At 51.1% G+C, this 19,612-nt stretch overlaps 1 protein-coding gene across 1 annotated transcript in view; it reads right to left on the reverse strand.

The window, feature by feature from the left end:
- LOC144733263 (uncharacterized) overlaps window positions 1-18,382 on the reverse strand; it is a 65,771-nt gene extending 47,389 nt beyond the window's left edge. The window contains exon 1 of the mRNA XM_078615060.1: window positions 16,578-18,382. Within this exon, the coding sequence (XP_078471186.1) occupies window positions 16,578-16,586 (9 nt within the window). The 5' untranslated portion in view covers window positions 16,587-18,382. The remainder of the gene's footprint in view (window positions 1-16,577) is intronic.
- Between the last annotated feature and the right edge of the window lie 1,230 nt (window positions 18,383-19,612).

Genomic DNA, 19,612 nt, shown 5'->3' on the forward strand with positions numbered 1-19,612 from the left:
TTGGTACCCCGTGTGGTGCGTAAACATCGTCACTGGGGAGACAAAGACGGCCGGGCGTGGTGCTGGCCACCCACGCCCTCGTGTGCCGTGCCGGCCTTCATAGGTGCTCGTAAACAGCACGTCCCCTAATAGTCTGTTAACGGGCTATACGGGTCATCTTAGCATTTGTATTCACGCTATGTGTATGTGTGTATGTGTGTATGTATGTGTGTATGTAAGTGTGGTTACTCCATGTGTCGGAGTTTTATTTCGTATACTGTATGTGCATACGTGTGAGTATATGTCTGCGTGTGTGTATGACGTCTGTGCATGGTTTGTTTACACAATATTTGCCATTGAGCTAAACGGGGGATCAAACTTGTCAGTGGAAGTGCGTGGCAGGCTCGGGTGCCTGCGAGTCATGTCGATTAAAAAACTGAAGTTGGGGGTCTTCCCTCTAGGACACTAAACTAAACAGTTTTTTTTATTAATGTTATTTTAGCAGGTAACGCCCACTGAGCTATGTAGCTCTTTTTCAGAAGCGACCTGGCGACCACAAATGATAGCTTAACGAAGTGATTCTAAATGTGGAGGGGAAAACCGATGGACCCGGAGAGAAATCCACAAGACCACGGGGAGAATATGCAAACTCTAGATATACAGGCGTCTGGGTTGGGGTCAAACCTACGACTTCCTTGTATATCAGGCGAGGTAGTTAACATCTCCTAGCCACCGTGGCGGTAGTAGTAGTCGATGTAGTAGTAGTAGATGCGTTCCAAAAAACATTGCACGAGGAGCAGATGCCTGCCTAGTAGCACACACAGTACACACACAGCCCATGTAGTACACAGACAGTACACACAGTCAAGAATGTTGTCCCACGTCCGACCGCATAGCCGCATGTTGAGTGAATTCAATCCGCATAATACAGAGAAATTTGGGTAGAAATAGCATAGCCACACTTAGGCGAAATCGCACAAACGGAACCCGCATAAAGCGAGGGTAACCTGTAGTACTCATTCATATCCATGGAGTGAATTATTTAATAACCTCACTAATTTTGAATGATCATGTAACTCTGGTATTATAATGGTGTTATTTATCCAGGAAAGCCACACTAAGTTATAGGACTATGTTTTTAGAGAGAGAGAGGGTCCTGCTTTGAGTTTCTATTTTAAGCTTGGCCATATTCTTGCAATACGTTCAGAAGCTCGATGCTGCCGATGTCGAGGCCCTGCTGATTGCTCGCCACGACGAGAGGGCTTCAGCAAAGAGCGAGAGTTCGTGTCGTGTCCCTGATCCTCCTCCATTTAAGGACCGCAGAGCACATTGGTTTGCGAATGTGTGCGGTCCACAGTTTGCGTTTCATGGCCACAATCGCACTGTGGCTTATGCTTAATGTATCTCATTGTACCCTCTATGAGTCGATAGGCATCCCTGCGTGGCTCTATGTATCTCTGGAGTCACTTTGTGCCTCTGAGTCTCTGTGTGTCGATGTATCTCTGTGCGTCTCTATGAGTATGTTTATGCATCTCTATAAGTCTCTATTGTGTCTCTATGGGTTGACGATATGGTCTGTAGTTTGGGTTGCATGATAACAATTGCACTCCTGTAGCTTGCTTGTCCTTAAATGTATATTGATGTATCTCTACGGGTATCTGCGGACCTCTATGTATCTCTACGTATCTCTATGAGCCTCTATTTTATGTCTCTGAGAGTTCACTGAGTGGTCCATGGGCACAATCGCGGCGCTACTGTGGTTTGTGTCTGTAACCGTCACATTATGAGCGAGATTTAGGAAGAACACATCGCCATAGGCAAGCACAGCATTGGCCAGATAAAGGAATTGTCACCACTGGTCTGGGATTGTGGGACTGTCGGCAGTGGCGGTTTGTGTTTCCAAGTTGGAGATACGTTTAAGATGTTTTTTTTTTCAAATTTCGGTTGTTTAATGAGAACTTCACGACGCGCTGATGTCTCGGTGACCACGTGATGCCCCTTTTCAGCAGAAGTGCGGGTCGCAGATGTGACGTCGCTTCCGGTGACGTCACGTCTCTGGGATCAATCCGGGGATATATATTTTTTTAAATACATGTCTGACAATGTGGCATCGAAGATTATTCTGATTTATTTTTATGATCTTATCTTATATATTATATATTTATTTATCAATACGTGCAATTGTATGGTCTTGGTGTGGTCTGGGACTGTTTTTGTTGTTTTTCTGCCTTGCCCACGTTTGCATTGTGTTTAAAAAAAAAACATCAGGAATGTGCTTGCATAGTTTGTACTTATAGACTTTATTTAGTCGTATTTATTTAACTTTCGCAAGCTGCTTACCCTTTCTCTATTTAACACACCGATCGTGTTTTGTATTGTTTGCTGTTGTAACTTACTGACCCGTCCCTACTGGACATCCGTAAAAAGAAAAAAGCTTCATAGCTCATTGGATTCCTCCTCCAGTCTAAATATTCAGATTTATGATTAACTCTAAAAACGAGAAGACACAGGGCGCTACTCCAGGTTGAGAAGCCAGCATAGTCCACCCTAGGGTTTCCAGGTGGACTAATTAGATAATTGGAACACAAGAGGCAGGCAACGTGCGGTGATTATGATGAAGATGCCACCAAGTGCTGGGCTCCAACCAAACCCGTTCTCCCGAGAAGAGACGCTGCGGGGCCAAACATCCCAATTCCGCAGGATCCTCCTAAAAGGAGTCTCGCGGCTACTTGAGGCTCTCTTTGGTTTAATGGTTAATTCGAATTAACGAAGTCCGTTTCTTCCAGATGACGGTATTAGTTCACGTTTAAGGTAACACGGAGCAGGTGGGCGGCGAGAATGGGGCTACCGTCTAGCACCCAACCGCATCAGAACGTCTCGAGGCCGAAGCGCTCATCTCCTTCATGAAAACTAAATTAAAGACGCAAAGCCACAGGAGTGCGACTATGGCCATGTAACCCCAAACTGAGAGCCGCATTGTGAACCTATGTAGCCTGCGCTCCTTCAACGGAGGAGGAGGAGGAAAAGCAAAACTTACACGAACTCTACCGAAGCCGGACATCCTCGCAGCAGCGGTGGCGACTTTTGGCTCAGCCATCGAACAAATACGGTGGTCACCGCATCACGCGGCGCTTTCAGATGACGCGCTTCTGCGGCCGTCTGGAACGCTCTTCCGACATTAGGAAGCCACTGGACGCTGTCTTTCCGACAGCTCTGTTCTTCAACTGAGGACGGCTGCTTGTGTTGTGGCCGAAACGTCGTGAGAATTTAATAGTTAAATTTCCATTATTTAATTATTTCCCTTCTACGTGACTTTACCGAAAGATCCAAGAATATGAATCCCTGCAGTCACGACAGCTTTAAATCGTAAATTTGGAACTACGCACTTTCAAATCATCATCTAGATTGAAAACTCATTCATTTAGAACTGCTTTTTGTGTTTAGTTGATTGTCCTCCGATCAGTGATGTTGGCTACGTACAGTGTGAAAGAGGTTCAACAAGCGTAAGAATAAGCCCTCTCGTCGTGGCTATCTGGTATTTCACTCCTTAACACATTGTCATCATGGGCAAGATACAATACATGGAAAGGAATACTGTATGTCTGGAAAGAATCACTGACCCATATATATCCAGCCACGTGGTTCGTGGGTCGAGCGAGTGGCTCACGAGTGGCAGTGTGCGAGTTCAAACCATGGTTGGCTACCTCCTTATGGCGGATGTCAACAGTGGTTGCCATGTGTTCGGACTCGCCCCCGCCATGGGAATGTGGAGTTTCCACCACTGGCTCTGCAAGGGCTGTAAACGGGAGATGCATCCCAATTCCTCGATGCTGCTCATTTGAGCCGTAAATCGGTTTGACTTTTTCTTAGTTCGTATCAATGACTAAAATCAGCGCCCAATACGGACCAGCGCTCGAATCCACCTCTCAGCCCACGCAAGAGATAAGGCTTTTCTTAAACCATGGTCGTGTTCTCTCATTTAAACGGTTCACAACATTTTTGAGGTTAATACATAATTATACGCGCTATGAACTAAGATGTATCATTCGATACGGGACCAAAACATTCCCAAATCCTTCATTTATATATTCAAATAAGTTAATACAGAACCTGGAGTGAATGATGATGATGATGATTATTTAGCGGGCATCTAATTTGGTTTAGTCACTTCTCATGAACAATTCACTGGCAATACCGATACACAAGATCGTCAAATGATTTGAAAAATATCGACGGCGGAATATTTTTTGTTAGCCAGATTGAGTGACACAGAGTGGCCCAAAATGGTTAATCTACCGGGGGATGAAGTCAGCGTCACGTATCATTTCATTCCACAGGACTGGCAGTTGTTCTGATCGCAGGAACGTGAGTAAAGGCGCAGCCCTGCAATGCCTTGCTCACACCGCTGCCCCTCGAGCTATACGGGGGACGGGGGGGGTATATTGGCCTCCTGTGCTGCGAAGACGTCTCAGAAGAGTTATTTTTTTGTGAATCGTTACATATACGGTATGTGATCATACATACGCTATATACTTATGTATATATATGGTATGTAATTATACATACGGTATATAATTATAAATAGGGTATATAATGTTATATTTACATGGCATTTCATTTGAACTAAATGGACAAGGGAGCCACAGTGGCTCGGGGAGATGTTAACTTCCTCGCCTGGGATACAGGAGGGCATGGGCTCGATCCCGACCCTGATGCCTGTTGTATATTTGGAATTTGCGGTGTGTCTCTCCCTCTGAGTCCTCCCCATTTAGAAACAACACCACGCGTTTAGAATATTTGGCTACGAAACATTTCCAGACGATGAGCCACTTCGTTGAGCTACCATTTATGTGGCCAGGTCATTTCTGAGAAAGGGCTGCATGTAGCCCAGTGGGCCTGACGTGGGAAAATAAAAATGTGTTTAGTTTCAACTTGTACGAGCCTTCACAACACACTGCCAATTCTTACTCTTTGGTTCTTTCGGTAAAGTCACGTGGGCAGAAGAAATAATAGATCACGACGTTTCGATCGCAACAACGAGCGGCCGTCTGATCTTTTTGCCAAATTCGTGTCAAGTGCGACCGAGGCAAAACAACGAGGACTACTTCTTGCTTGCTTGCTTGAAGCCAACTTTTAATCTCCTGCACGCCAAGAGACGCCGGGCGGTCAGGCGAGAGCTGCAAAGAGGGGTACGTCCGTCGCGGAGACGGAGCGGCGAGACGGAACGGAGAGCGGCACTGCACCCCGAGGGGTGGCGACGGCGTGTCGAGGCCTCATCCAGCAGCGGATAGACAATGGCTGACGACGACGATGATGATGGAGTCACGTAGACAGAGACAGATTGTTAAGACAGGGAGAGAGGCGGAGAGAGATCGATGAGTGAGCTTCGGGGTAGATGCACAAAGTAGGCGACACGTCACGAGGGGGCGCGACCCCCGTGTCCCCGTGCCCCCCCCCCCATTCTCCCCTCCCCCCTCTGTCCCCCCACCCCATCCTGGCCCCATGCCCGCCCCTCCCCCCACTGCCCCCCCCCCCCTGTCCCTCCTGCAGAGCAAGAAGCGGACAGATCAGCAGCAGTCGCCTCTGACCTACATGCACACGTACACACAAGAGACAAAAGACAAAGGTCCCCCGTATAGCCTGGACAGACTGTTGGGGCAAGTGCCGTGAGCGAGCACCTACGAAGGCCGGCACGGCGCACTAGCCGGGCGGGGTGGCCAACTACCACGCCCCGACCGTCTTTGTCTCCCCCAGTACTCATGTTTAACACACCGCACCAGGTACTCATTCGAGGCCGAGTAGACCTAGGAGAGGCCCAGAACCGGCTCAGATGACCGTCACTGGAGGTCGGCACGCAGCACGTCTAACTCCACTGCTGGATGAGTGCCTCTCTCCAGGCCGCGCGGGTGGTGGTGGTGATGCGCCGTGAATTCGTTTTCATTTTCCATTCGAAGCTCGGAAGCTAAGCAGCGTTTGAGCCTGGACAGTGCTCGGATGGGCACACCACGTGATGCACGAGAGGTGCGCTCGGGCTCGCGTGCAGCAGAGGGCAGCGCAGCAAAATCCAGAGGTGTGGACTCGAGTCATGTGACTTGGACTCGAGTCAGACTCGAGTCATGAATTTGATGACTTGCGACTCGACTTGGACTTGCATAACAATGACTTTGTCCCACCTATGAGATGTGGACTCGAGTCATGTGACTTGGACTCGAGTCAGACTCGAGTCATGAATTTGATGACTTGCGACTCGACTTGGACTTGCATAACAATGACTTTGTCCCACCTCTGGCAAAATCTCAGCGCTGTGCTGCGACCTCCCCTCCCCCCGCACCCATCTCAGCGGGTACTGACCAGCGTGGTGAAGTATGGTCCAATGTCCCATAACCCCCCGCAAGGTGTTGGGATGTCCAGCAGTGGAGTGATACACTGGCATGTACAAGGCGCAGCACGGTGTGGGCATTCTGATACGTGTGTACGTGTATGTAACGCGTGTAGGCCTGTGAACACGAATCTACGAATGTTTACATCCTAAACATCGCCCCCTCCTCCTCCTACCAACGCACCCAGGACCCCTTCCCCCACCTCACTCGACCGGCCTCGCTTACCCCCCCACTCCTGCCCATGCACATCCACTCGTCCTACCTATGCACACCCACCTCTTCCTCCGCCTGCCCATGCACACCCATGCACAGGTACTCCCCATGCACACCCACTGCTCCTCCCCATGCACCCCTCTTCCTGCCCGTGCACTCCTCCTCCTCCTGCCCGTGCACACAATGCGCGTGCCCTTTGCCCTGCGTCGTAAGAAGCGTGGATTAATCCCAACAGAAGAATAATCGCGCTCGGCAAGAAAAAAAACAACCCCGTGAGATGCACGAGATGCTAGGGCACTTCGTAAAAACAAACAATTCACCGTTAATATTATTGATTCGTCGGAAGGCGATGGGTTGTCATCACGCTCAGCACACGAGAGGCAATGTACGGCGAGAGCAGGGGGCGATGCGTGAAACAGAACGCAGCCCGAGAGGAGGGGAGGAGCGACGTCCCTCTCTCTCCACATCTTGAGAAAGTCGTCGTCTTCGTTTTGAAACGGTGTGACCCGAGCTCGGGAAACGGACTACCACGACTACTACTACTACCACTACCACCACGACTACTACTAGAACCACTACTACCACTACTACTACTACCACCACCACCACCACCACCACGACTACTACTACCACTACCACCACGACTACTACTAGTACCACTACTACCACTACTACTACTATCACCACCACCACCACGACTACTACTACCACCACGACTACTACTACGACTACTACTACTACCACCACGACGACTACTACTACTACCACTACCACCACGACTACTACTAGTACCACTACTACCACTACTACTACTACCACCACCACCACGACTACTACTACTACTACCACTACTACTACTACCACCACCACCACGACTACTACTACCACTACCACCACGACTACTACTAGTACCACTACTACCACTACTACTACTATCACCACCACGACTACTACTACGACTACTACTACTACCACCACGACGACTACTACTAGTACCACTACTACCACTACTACTACTATCACCACCACCACCACCACTACCACGACGACTACTACTACCACCACGACGACCACTACTACCACTACTACCACCACCACCACCACCACGACTACTACTACTACCACGACTACTACTACTACCACGACTACTACCCCTACTACCACCACGACGACTGATACTACTACCACCACGACGACTACTACTACCACCACCATGACGACTACTACTACCACCACGACGACGACTACCACTACTACCACTACCACGACTACTACTATTACCACCACGGCGACGACTACTACTACTACCTCGTGGTTGAATGCAGTGGATTGGCTGGCGAAGGATCGCTTCCTCGAGCGAGAGACACCTGTTAAAGGATGAGTGAATCACGATATATATATTTTTTAAACTCATCTACCAAATGTTGATGTTATTCAATTATGTTTGTTATCATCATTATCATCACCACCACCAACATCATCATCACCACCACCACCAACATCATCATCATCACAGTCATCGTCGTCCTACAGATTTGTTGAAAGATGTCCAGTTAACATTCTCGTTGCCATTCTGTTTATAAACTCGCGATGAGCGATATTTGTATATTACAAATAAAAAAACACTCCCAATGAATGTTCTTATCCAAAAGGCATCCTTCGCTTTGTTTTCAGAGAGCGTGACCCGAACCAAAGAGTCGTCAACGGCGTTTAAATCGGCGTGGACAGTTGATTCTGATGGCTCGCCATCGGCACCTGTACACGTGTTTGTGTGCGTGCACGTTACGTGCGTGCACGTGTTTTTTGTGCATAAGTGTGCGCACGTGTTAGTACGTATACGTGAATTTGAAACAGATACATGAAACGGTTTTTTGTCTCCCCTAGGTCGACTCAGCCTTAAAAACGAGTACCCGGCGCTGTGTAAAAATCGACACGAGGGAGACAAAGGCGGCCGGGCGTGGTGCTGGCCACCCACCCCTCCTGTACCGTGCCAGCCTTCATAGGTGCTCGCTAACAGCACTTGCCCAAAAAGTCTATTAAGGCTATACGGCTGATCTTTGTCTTTGTCTTATATAAACATAAGTGTAGGTGGCGTGAGTTCGTCTCTGTTAGGCTGTGCGTTTATAATATTATCAAACAGGGTTCGTTCGAGCGAACAAAGCTGTGGACCGGTCTAGCAAGCCGACTAGAGATCTGTGAAAAAGAGTTTTAGAACTCCTCCAGGATAAAAAATAAAATCTATCAATATTTTTATTCTGAAGACAGACTGCTGATGAGATCCAGAAAGTCTAAATCGTGTTTGTGTGGCAACAATGTGTACGCATGCAGTGGCGTGTGTATATATAGGAGTATGCGTACATGTGTGTGTGTGTTACAAAAAGTGCGTAAGTATGTGTATTGTACTTTATATACATTGCTTAATTTCAGCGGGAAAATGTGCCCGCTACCCGGCACGCCACATCAAGTATACCACGCAGGAGGCTTTCGCGACCAGTATCATTAATAATCAAGGTTTTTGGGATAGATCGCGTAAGTATAAATGTGTCGTAACCCTCCACCACCCGACACAGCCGATTGTTAAGGGATTTGGCACGTAAACAAAACGCCAAATAGTTACTACAATTAGTAACTACTTGACGTACTTGAAGTAGTTACTACTTGACGTTTTGTTTACCTGACAAATCCCTTACTAATGGGCCGTGTCGGGTGGTGGAGGGTTACGACACATTTATACTCACCCAAAAACCTCGATTATGGATACGACACATCCAGTATAGCTCCTCGCGATGACTGTGACTCCCCCAAAGGCCCGTGACCTATTACCAGCGACACGGAGAGAATAATCAGCGAGATATGAAGCCCTGGGTGGTGCACGTGTGTGAATGACGCGCGTGTGTGTGTGTGTACTGTGTATATGTGTGTGTGAATGTATGTGTGTGTATTTATGTGTGTGCGCGTGTGTTTAGTGTGGCACAGTTGCAGAGCCGGTAGTTATAAAAGAGTCGTATTTGTGTAAACGCCACCGCCCAGTTATACAACACGAGCCAATGTGTATGTATATATATACAACTGCAAAGATCCCCCGTATAGCCTCAACAGTATGTTGGGGCAAGTGCCGTTTGCGAGCGCCTATGAAGGCGGCACACGAGGGAGTGGGTGGCCAACACCAACGCTGGGCCGTCACACTGAACACACACGTACACACGTGTACACGTACACACACAGACACACGTGCACACGTGTACACACACAGACACACGTACACACGTGTACACACACAGACACACGCTCACACACAGACACACGCACACACACAGACACACGCACACACGTACACACACACAGACACACGTACACACACACAGACACACGTACACACATAAACGGGGTCAAATTCTGTTTAGCGTGAACCTGCATAGCCCTCTCTGTACGAGTGAAACGGCTTTCGAGCGTGTACCGGCATCTTCCACTGCTACACACCAAGCACAACATTTCACGAGGAGTATAAAACCTGTGTTGCGACGGCGTGGGAGCCGTGGCGCAGCGGTGAGCGCCGCAAGACGCCGATGTACCGGGTACCCAGGATTCGATTCCCGGCCAGGGCTAACAATCGGTGACGAGTGGCTTAGCCCTCGGGTTGTTCCGGGGTATTGTTCGGCATGGAACGTCGGACTCCGCGAATAACAACACGCGCGGTACGACCCAATAAGACATCGGGGAGAGATAGGGAGCAGCAGCAGCACAGACATCCTTCACCAAGCCCGCTCTGACCAGCGCGGCGAAGTATGGTTAAACAATCCACCCCGAGGAGTGACAGGGCGTGAGAAGGCGTTCATCCAGCGGCAAGGGTGATTGACAAATGGGACGTCAACAAAACAAATCTAGAAATAGCAACTAAAACCCTGTACTAGAACCATACAGTATATATACAGTCTATAAAGGGGTGAGGGTGCAGAATCACAATCTCTTCAAAATGGACGAGAGGGCATCTCTCGCTGAGACACCAACATCTGCCTTCCTGCCTGCTGCAATGACTCACTGGTGAATGTAGCCTGCCTGCCTGTTGTTGCAATGATTCGCTGGTGAATGTTGCCTGCCTGCCTGCCTGTTGCAATGACTCGCTGGTTAATGTAGCCTGCCTGCCTGTTGCAATGACTCGCTGGTTAATGTAGCCTGCCTGCCTGTTGCAATGACTCGCTGATTAATGTAGCCTGCCTGCCTGTTGCAATGACTCGCTGGTTAATGTAGCCTGCCTGCCTGTTGCAATGACTCGCTGGTTAATGTAGCCTGCCTGCCTGCCTGTTGCAATGACTCGCTGGTTAATGTAGCCTGCCTGCCTGCCTGTTGTTGCAATGATTCGCTGGTGAATGTTGCCTGCCTGCCTGCCTGTTGCAATGACTCGCTGGTTAATGTAGCCTGCCTGCCTGTTGCAATGACTCGCTGGTTAATGTAGCCTGCCTGCCTGTTGCAATGACTCGCTGGTTAATGTAGCCTGCCTGCCTGTTGCAATGACTCGCTGGTTAATGTAGCCTGCCTGCCTGTTGCAATGACTCGCTGGTTAATGTAGCCTGCCTGCCTGTTGCAATGACTCGCTGGTTAATGTAGCCTGCCTGCCTGTTGCAATGACTCGCTGGTTAATGTAGCCTGCCTGCCTGTTGCAATGACTCGCTGGTTAATGTTGCCTGCCTGCCTGTTGCAATGACTCGCTGGTTAATGTAGCCTGCCTGCCTGTTGCAATGACTCGCTGGTTAATGTAGCCTGCCTGCCTGCCTGTTGCAATGACTCGCTGGTTAATGTTGCCTGCCTGCCTGTTGCAATGACTCGCTGGTTAATGTAGCCTGCCTGCCTGCGTCAAGACATCGACGCAGCCGGATTCGCGTCGGCCTGCGGTGAGTGTGGGAAGAGGCCGACGACGAATTGGCAGTGCGACTCACGCGCACGTGTCTGGACGGCTTTTGCCCTCGTTGCCCACGAAGGCAAATCGCTCGTCGCTGGGAACTCGAGAAGAAGGTCACCGGGCCTTGAAAACGCGCACCCACGTGTAGACAGGTTCACATGTAAACACATGTTAACATGTAAACATGTGAACATGTGTACACTGGCCGCCGGTTGTGGACATCTACCCTGTGCAGGCTTCTCTGTTCGTCTCCTGGCTTTCCATGCACGGCGGTGCTCTCGTGTTGGGATCTCCGGATGAGATGTTCATGTGTATGATGAATATTATTCCTCCTATCGTATGTTCTGCTATTTACTTTCGCCCCAAGGACTGAGTGAGTCACCCCCCCCCCCCCCAGTTGTCGTAGCTGCTGGTGGTGACGGGAATCCGACTCGGTCACGTTCTTAGCGAAGTGACGAGGCGACGACCTCCAACATCGTGAACCGCATCGCGACGACGGGGACACGGCGCTCGCCCCGAAATGGCCGTCTCATTGTTGTGGCGCCTGCTTGCTGTTCGCCGGTTGTTGTCGCCGTCCCATTGTTGTTATGGTGGTGGTGGGTGGTGGTGGTGGTGGCTGGTGGGCTGTTGACGTGGCTGACTGTTGCGACGGATGATTGTTGTTTGAGTGGATGGTCGTTTTGGTGCCTAGTTGTTGTAGTGACCAGCTGATTGATGTAGTGGTTAGTTGTTGTGGTGGGTAGTTGTTGCTGTAGCTAGTTGTTGTGATGACTGGCTGGTTGTTGTTGTGGCTAGTTGATTGTGGTGGCTGTGTGTTGTCCAATAATACAACGGTGAGCAATGTGAATGTATTCGTGTTCGCTTCGTTGCTGTTACTTTATTTAATTTGTTTGGCTTTTACCATCGCGGTGACCCCCGCAGGGGTCACGCTTGCGAGCGACACTCCGCCCCGCTCTCCTTTGAGTCCTCCTCGCCTGGTTACAAACAAATTAACACTTTGGACGATTTCACAATGGAATGCACTGCCCGAATTCGTGTTCGTGAAAGTCGACACGCGTACGTCCTTTAAAAAAAAGCATGTGTGTGTGCGCGTGCCATTGATGTGTAGAGAAACTCTCTGTGCGTGCGTATTGTGAGAAGTCGAATGTTTGTAAGGTGGACCTGGGGCACGGCTGGAGGCGTGCGGGATGAAGACGGAGTGAAGAGAGACCGTCCGTCCAGCAGAGGATAGACCATGGCCGATGATGATGATGAAATGCATTTAGAAGGAGGTGAATACTGGAATGTCAAATGTGTGTGTAAGTGGATTATTACAAGCTTCAGCGGATAGGCGGCCATATGAGTGTTATCATTATCACGTGTTAGAATTCACGTATTTAAGAACATTAAATGTCACGTGGTGCTCAACACAAAGTGTGTGTATACACACACTGGCTGTGCGTGTGTGGGAGTGTAGTATGTAGTGTGTGCGTACGTGTGCATTTGTGCGTATGACTTGTGTTGCATCATGTTCGTGGTGTACGTGTTCTCAGCCTCTATGTGTTGTGTACGTGTGGTTCTAGTGTTGTGTGTGGTGCATGTTGTATGTGGTGTGTTGTGAGTGGTACGTGCGGGGTGTGTGTGTATACGTGGATGTGTGTGTATACGTGGATGTGGGCGGGCGTGGTGCTGGCCACCCACCCCTCGTGTGCCACAGCCCCGGCCTTCATAGGTGCTCGCTCACAGCACTTTCCCCAACACTCTGTTAAGGCTACACGGGGGATCTTTGTCTTCGGTGTGCCGAGGGGGAGCGGTAGTACAACGGGTAGCACGCTGCGCTACGAACCCGGTCACCCGAGTTCCGCTCATGCTCCTGGGCATCCTCTAGGTCAACTCAGCCTCAAACGAGTAGCTAGTACGAAGTTTAAACATCACACACGAGGAAGACCAAGGTGGCAAGGCGTGTTGCTGGTCACCCACCCCCTCGTGCACCGTGCCGACGACCTCCACAGGTGCTCGTTGTCTCCCGTAAACACCACGCCGACCAAACATCACTCTCGCCAATTGCAAACTCTCAACCGCCCTTCTTTGCCAAGCCCCCTAACCCCTGCCGCAACCATGTTTTCCTCCTATCTCATCTTCCCTCCACCCCCATCGCCCCTCACCCCCCCAGCTCGTACCCAAATCTCTCCCCCACATCTCACATCCTACAACCGCCACCAACAAACCAACTCCCACACCCCCCCACCGTCTTTCCATATCAACAGGGACGGATTAAGGCTAATGGGCGGGATGAGGAAGAGGCGGGGGGGGCTGCTATAGTTTTGGGGGGCATCCCCTGCCCCCTACTATTTGTAAATTAGATTCCTACCCCTTGACTGGTTCACCACCACACTCTGTCACAGCTCTTCACCTCGGCTAGAGCCCTTTGTTGAGATATTCATGAAATGTTCACTCGGAATCGTGAAGTTTAAATGCGTGCTGTTGTTGTTTTTTCCCTTTCATGTAAACAAACAAAACTCGTTTTAATTTCGGCAAGTAACCGGGAGCGAACGGTCCACGTAGCGACGTTAACTGCAACAATCACGGCGACACATGCGTTGAGAAGACTTTGATGATTTGTGTTGCTGTGAATGTCCCAAATGACGGGGACAATTTGTCGAGCTATCATTTGTGGTGGGCAGGTCGCTCCTGAAAAATAAGTTGATAACCTCAGTGAGCTTAGCCTGGTAGGATGGGGGTGGTTTAGTTGTATTAGTATGTGTTTGGGTGGAGTTGTTTACATTTCCTGTATTTCGCGCTACTGTCGTGTTTGTGTAACTGTTGTTGTAACGTTCTTACCCCGTTCCCCAACTGGACATCTGTGAAAAAGAGCTTTATAGCTCAGCGGATTCCTCCTGCGCAGTATAAATAAATATTCTGATTCTCTTAATTGGTGTAATTGGCGGCGCTGCTGCTGTTGCTGCTGCTGCACACGCAGCGTCAACCACCACGAATTTCAACACAATCGTAAGCAGCGCGGCCTTTAGAGGATGCACATGGAAATAATAGGCGACGTTTCGAACAATGACGCTTCCGAATGGCCGCGTGCTATGTAGGAGGGGCCATTGTTCGAAACGTCGCATATTATTTGCGCATCGCATGCACCCCTCCGATTAGCACGCATGGCGACGTACGGTGCTAAACAAGTTGAACGCGCGTCCTCATCACGACAAAGTTTTGTGTTTGAACCATTATAAAGCAATGTAGAGTACGTGTATATATATAAAAACGAATTCTGGGCCCTCTAGATTCCAGAGGCCTGCAGTCCGACTGTGCGTGGGCAGTCCATGCGGTCCCCGTGTGCGAGTCGCGGTGCCTGGTGGACGTGTTGTGATCGCGATAGCCGCTGCCCACAGCCACCCCCACAGAGCGGCCCCAATAGGTGCTCGCTAACACCATTTTCCCCAACAGCCTGCGACAGCGTACACGGGAGTTGTGCCTGCGTGTGTGTGTGTGTATGTGTGTAAAGTATAGCGGGGAGCGCGCTCGGCTACCAATCCAGCGAGCGGTGTGTGGGATGCGGCGACCCGAGTTCGATTCCCGCTCACGGCCAACTTCGGTGACGTTGATGCGAACCAGTCCTGCGCCCCCCCCCCCTAGGTCGACTCAACCTCAAATGAGTACACGGTGCGGCGTGTAGTAAACATCGGCCCCAGGGAGACAAAGGCGGCCGGGCGTGTTATTGGCTGCCCACCACCTCTCGTGTGTCATGCGGGCCATGTGATCGCGAACAGCACTTGCCCCACAGGGGATCTTTGTTAGAACGTATTTATTTTCTCGAACAGTAAACACGGGGAGTAGGGATTCACTCCTTTGGCCGCGTGAAGAAGCCTCGCCGAGTCGCACGACTCTGCGTGTCGAGAAGATCGTGGCCCCGACCGATACAATTCCTGCTTAGATAGAAACCCGCGACTCCTGCAGAACGCCCCCCCCCATTCCCCACCACAACACGCACCGTGGGCTCAGCACAGATGGTTGTATTCAATAATCCACCCGCCGTACTGACGTGCACCGGCCATAGCCTGCGGTATTCCCAGGACTGTCTCCGATCCGAGTGCAGTACTCACCAAGTTCCGAGCCTGCTTAGCTTCCGGTGGCTAGGAGATGTTAACTACCTCGCCTGGTATACAGGAGCTCGTGGGTTCGATCCCGACTGTATATTCGGAGTGTGCATGTACTCCCCCCGTGGTCGCGTGGATTTGTCTCCGGGTCTTCCGGTTTTTCCCTCCACATTTAGAATGAACGTCACTCGTTTAGAGTATTCGGCCGATATGCATGTCCACGTGATAAGCCACACTTAGTTGAGCTACATAGCTCAGTGGGGCCTTTGCCTGGTAAAATAAAAGAAGTTTAGTTGAGTGCAAGGACAGCAGTAATTACAAACCGGACCCTCCATCACTGCAGGTGAGCCTCGGCACCTCGAGGAGGCAAGCACGACAGACAACCAGAACAATTCACCGCCTAAGCCGGACAAGGTCCCCCCCGTGGGGGGGGGGGGGTAAACGTGCCCCCGTTAGAGAGCACATGCTAAGGCCGGCAACGACACACGAAGGAGCAGTGTGGCCAGGACCGCCTTTGTCTTCCCGATGCTGTGACAGTCGGGGGGAGGGGGGGTAACTGTATTGACCTCGGCAGAGGGAGGAGGCCCCAGAACTTGGCCAGTGCAGCAGCCGCCTCCACGGCAGCGGCGTCGGCCACGAAAGGCGAAACACGAAGCCGAGAGTCTCGCCGCCACTGCGACAACTGCCGAGCGGTGGTCTCGCCTCGTGGGGCCGAGCGCCAGAGAGGGCCTCGCGTGCCGAGAAAACACGACGACAACAATCCGCACGTACAGCCACGCGCGGCAGAGGCAAAGATCCACCCCCACCACCACCTGATGTTCACACACGGCACCGGGTCTAATTTATTACGGGCTGAATCGACCTAGGGGATGCCCAGGACCGGTTATAAATATCCGCAACTGTAGTTGGTCGCGAGCGTAAACTCGGACCGCCGGTTTCGCAGCGACAACCCCGCGGCGCCACCGCTCCGCGCAGACGGCGCAGCACACGGGAGACATCGCCACGCAGCGCCGCCGAACTACTCACCCGCAACATCGCCAACTCCACTGCTGGATGAGGGCCTCCTCCACGCCCGTCAATTGGCCATACTTCACCGCGCGGGTCGGTGCTCCAGGCGAAGACCGCGCGAGGCGGGTGGAGTGGCGAGCGCGCGCGTGTGTGCGCGCGCTCGTGTGTGTGGGGGGGTGTCGTTAGCCGACTGAGTGACTCACGCTGCCGCGCAACGACATCGGAGGGCGGATGGGTTCGATTCCTGGCCACGAGACGCGTTCACCGCCAGCGGGGGGGGGGGGGGTGCCATGCTGTAATTGTAATGTGAACAAACAAATAACTTGGCCTGGGCTTCCTTTGGGTCGACTCAGCCTAAAATCATTGCAGCGTTTGGCGATGCCATGAATATTATTGCAAGGCATTTCCAACTCCGAACAAGTGTTATGTTGTGCAGGCTACGTGTGTGTTCGAGCATCCACAGTACAATTGCTCCGTGCTAATGATTATAGAAGACAGACGGTGAAAATGTTTTTGAGAACGTAAAATAGTATATACAGCAGTGTGGGGAGGAGCGGTGGCGCAGTGGTTAGCGCACCGCACTGTAAATCTAAGCACGAGTCCCATCCACCGGTCATGCACAAGCCCCCCCCCCACACCGCATTAACCAAAGTGGTGAAGTATGGTCAAACAACTCGCTCGACCGATATATGCACAGCCATGCTTCGTCCATCCAACAGTGCCTTTGCAAAGGGCTGTGGATGATGATTCGTGACGTATCACAACACACACACACACATTTGAATACAATATCTCGCATCAATATCACAATCATCAGCAGTCGTCATCATCATCGCCGGCGTCGTCGTAACAATAACTGCATGTCGCGTTATCATCAACTGCGTGTGGCTGTTGCAATGCACGACACCGACTCGCCGTACATTCACGACTCACGGAGAGCCCTGGAGGGGAAAACCTCAGCATATTCGTCACTAACACTGTGGCCTTCAAACAAATTGAAACGCATGCAATAGGCGACGTTTCGAGCAATAGCCCTTCTCTACAGCGCGCAGAGAAACCAAAGAGAGGGTGGCAATCGTCGTGGAAGATTAGCTTCCCACGTGTGTGTGTACTGTATATATATACACACACGTGGGGAGTGAACAACATTCATGTACACACACACACGTGTAGGGGAGCGGCAGTGTCGTGGTTAGCGCGCTGCACTACGGACCCGGCTACCGGAGTTCGATTCCCGCTCACCAGTGACTGTCCTGGGCCTCCCCTAGGTTGACTCGGCCTCAAACGAGTACCTGCTGCGGTGTGTAAATATCGCCACTGGGGAGACAAAGGCGGAAGGGCGTGGTGCCGGCCGCTTCGTGTGCCGTACCGGCCTTCACAGGTGCCCGCTAACAGCACTCGCTCCAAGCAGTCTGCTAAGGCTATACGGGGCTTCTTTGTCTTTATACCACTGCACGTCTCGCAGCACGCCAAGTCGAGCGATTCAAGCTGCGGAGAGACCCCCGCCGATCGTTTAAAACCATTTCGGTGCCACGAAGGCGGAGAGGGCAGCGAATTCGGTGCCGCACCAAACGGAATCGGGGACAATCGGAGGCAACTGGGAGGGAGGAGAATCTGGAGCAAAGCTCGTGAGTGAAACAGCCCACGGGACAGAGTCGAATGGGAAGGGCGACGTCTTTGCCAGAGGCCGCGATGGACGTCTGAAGACGGCGACGGCGAGTGAGCCGCAGTGCCCGTGCAGGGTTTTTCAAACTCAAAATGCGAGGAACCTGTCCGGCCTATGCATTCATTTTATTTAGCTTCAATGCGAACGAGAAAGCGGTAACGAGTTAGCTCGGAACACCGCTCTATGCGGTGAGATAGAGGGGTGGTGGTGGTGGGTGGTGGTGGTGGGTGGTGGTGGTAGTGGGTGGTGGTGGTAGTGGGTGGTGGTGGTAGTGGGTGGTGGTGGTAGTGGGTGGTGGTGGTAGTGTGTGGGTGGTTGGGTGGCTACACAAAAACAACCACAATCGGCTGAGGCTACACGACTGCGACCCCGACAAACGCGTGACGAGGGGGGGGGGGCGGTGTGGAAGCCCCCCCGGGGTTCAGGGGAACCGTTCCGTGCAACCGAATCGCTCTCACGTCGGGCGACTGCTCGCATGCAACCGGTTGCGCGAGCGACCGCGCCACCGGTTTGCTTCGTGCGACGTTCGCGGCGAATTCGCGCGATTCGCGAAGCTGTGTTTGTATTTGTATCACGATGACTCGGGCGGTGAAAGTCCCGGTGAAACGCGCGCTCGGTGCGCAATTGCCCGCTCAGATGCGTGGGCGCAGCGGTTGCAGGCGATGATTTAAAACCGGTTTTTGTTTTTTTTGTTGCTCCGAGAGAGATTTCATTTTTGCACAGCTGATCGCTCGCGATGCGGGCACAGCGGCTTTAGTTGAAATGCACCCAGAGGAGGCGGCGATCCGATGCGGGTTGGTTTAAGTTCGACACGAACTGTGTTTGTTCCCAGTGTGACTTTAATTTTGTTCACGTAACATGTGTTTTTTTTTGTCGTCACATCAATGGGGATAAGTCGACGTTTGGATGAAACGTTATTATGGCAGAAGCGGCTGTCGCTTGAACACATGCAGTCAAGAGTTTACATCGGCAGGGTCTGCACGTAGACATGTGCAGTATATACATACACTCACGTGTAGAATATAGACAGTATGTGTGTACAGCATACATATAGCGTAGGTGCAATTTATATAACGTGTGTTCGAACTGACATGGAAGTGAATTGTTGAGTAGGTGCTGTGATTACATGTTGAGTATGTCAGTAGTGAATGTGTGTGCTGTGAGTACACTATGTGTGTGTGCTGTGTACACAATGTGTGTGTGTGCTGTGAGTACACTATGTGTGTGTGTTGTGAGTACACTATGTGTGTGTGTGTTGTGAGTACACTATGTGTGTGTGTTGTGAGTACACTATGTGTGTGTGTGTGTGCTGTGTGTACACTATGTGTGTGTGTTGTGAGTGCACTATGTGTGTGTGTTGTGAGTACACTATGTGTGTGTTGTGAGT

Source organism: Lampetra planeri, chromosome 2 (genome assembly GCF_965212315.1).
Source record: "Lampetra planeri chromosome 2, kcLamPlan1.2.h2, whole genome shotgun sequence".
Classification (NCBI taxonomy): domain Eukaryota; kingdom Metazoa; phylum Chordata; class Hyperoartia; order Petromyzontiformes; family Petromyzontidae; genus Lampetra; species Lampetra planeri.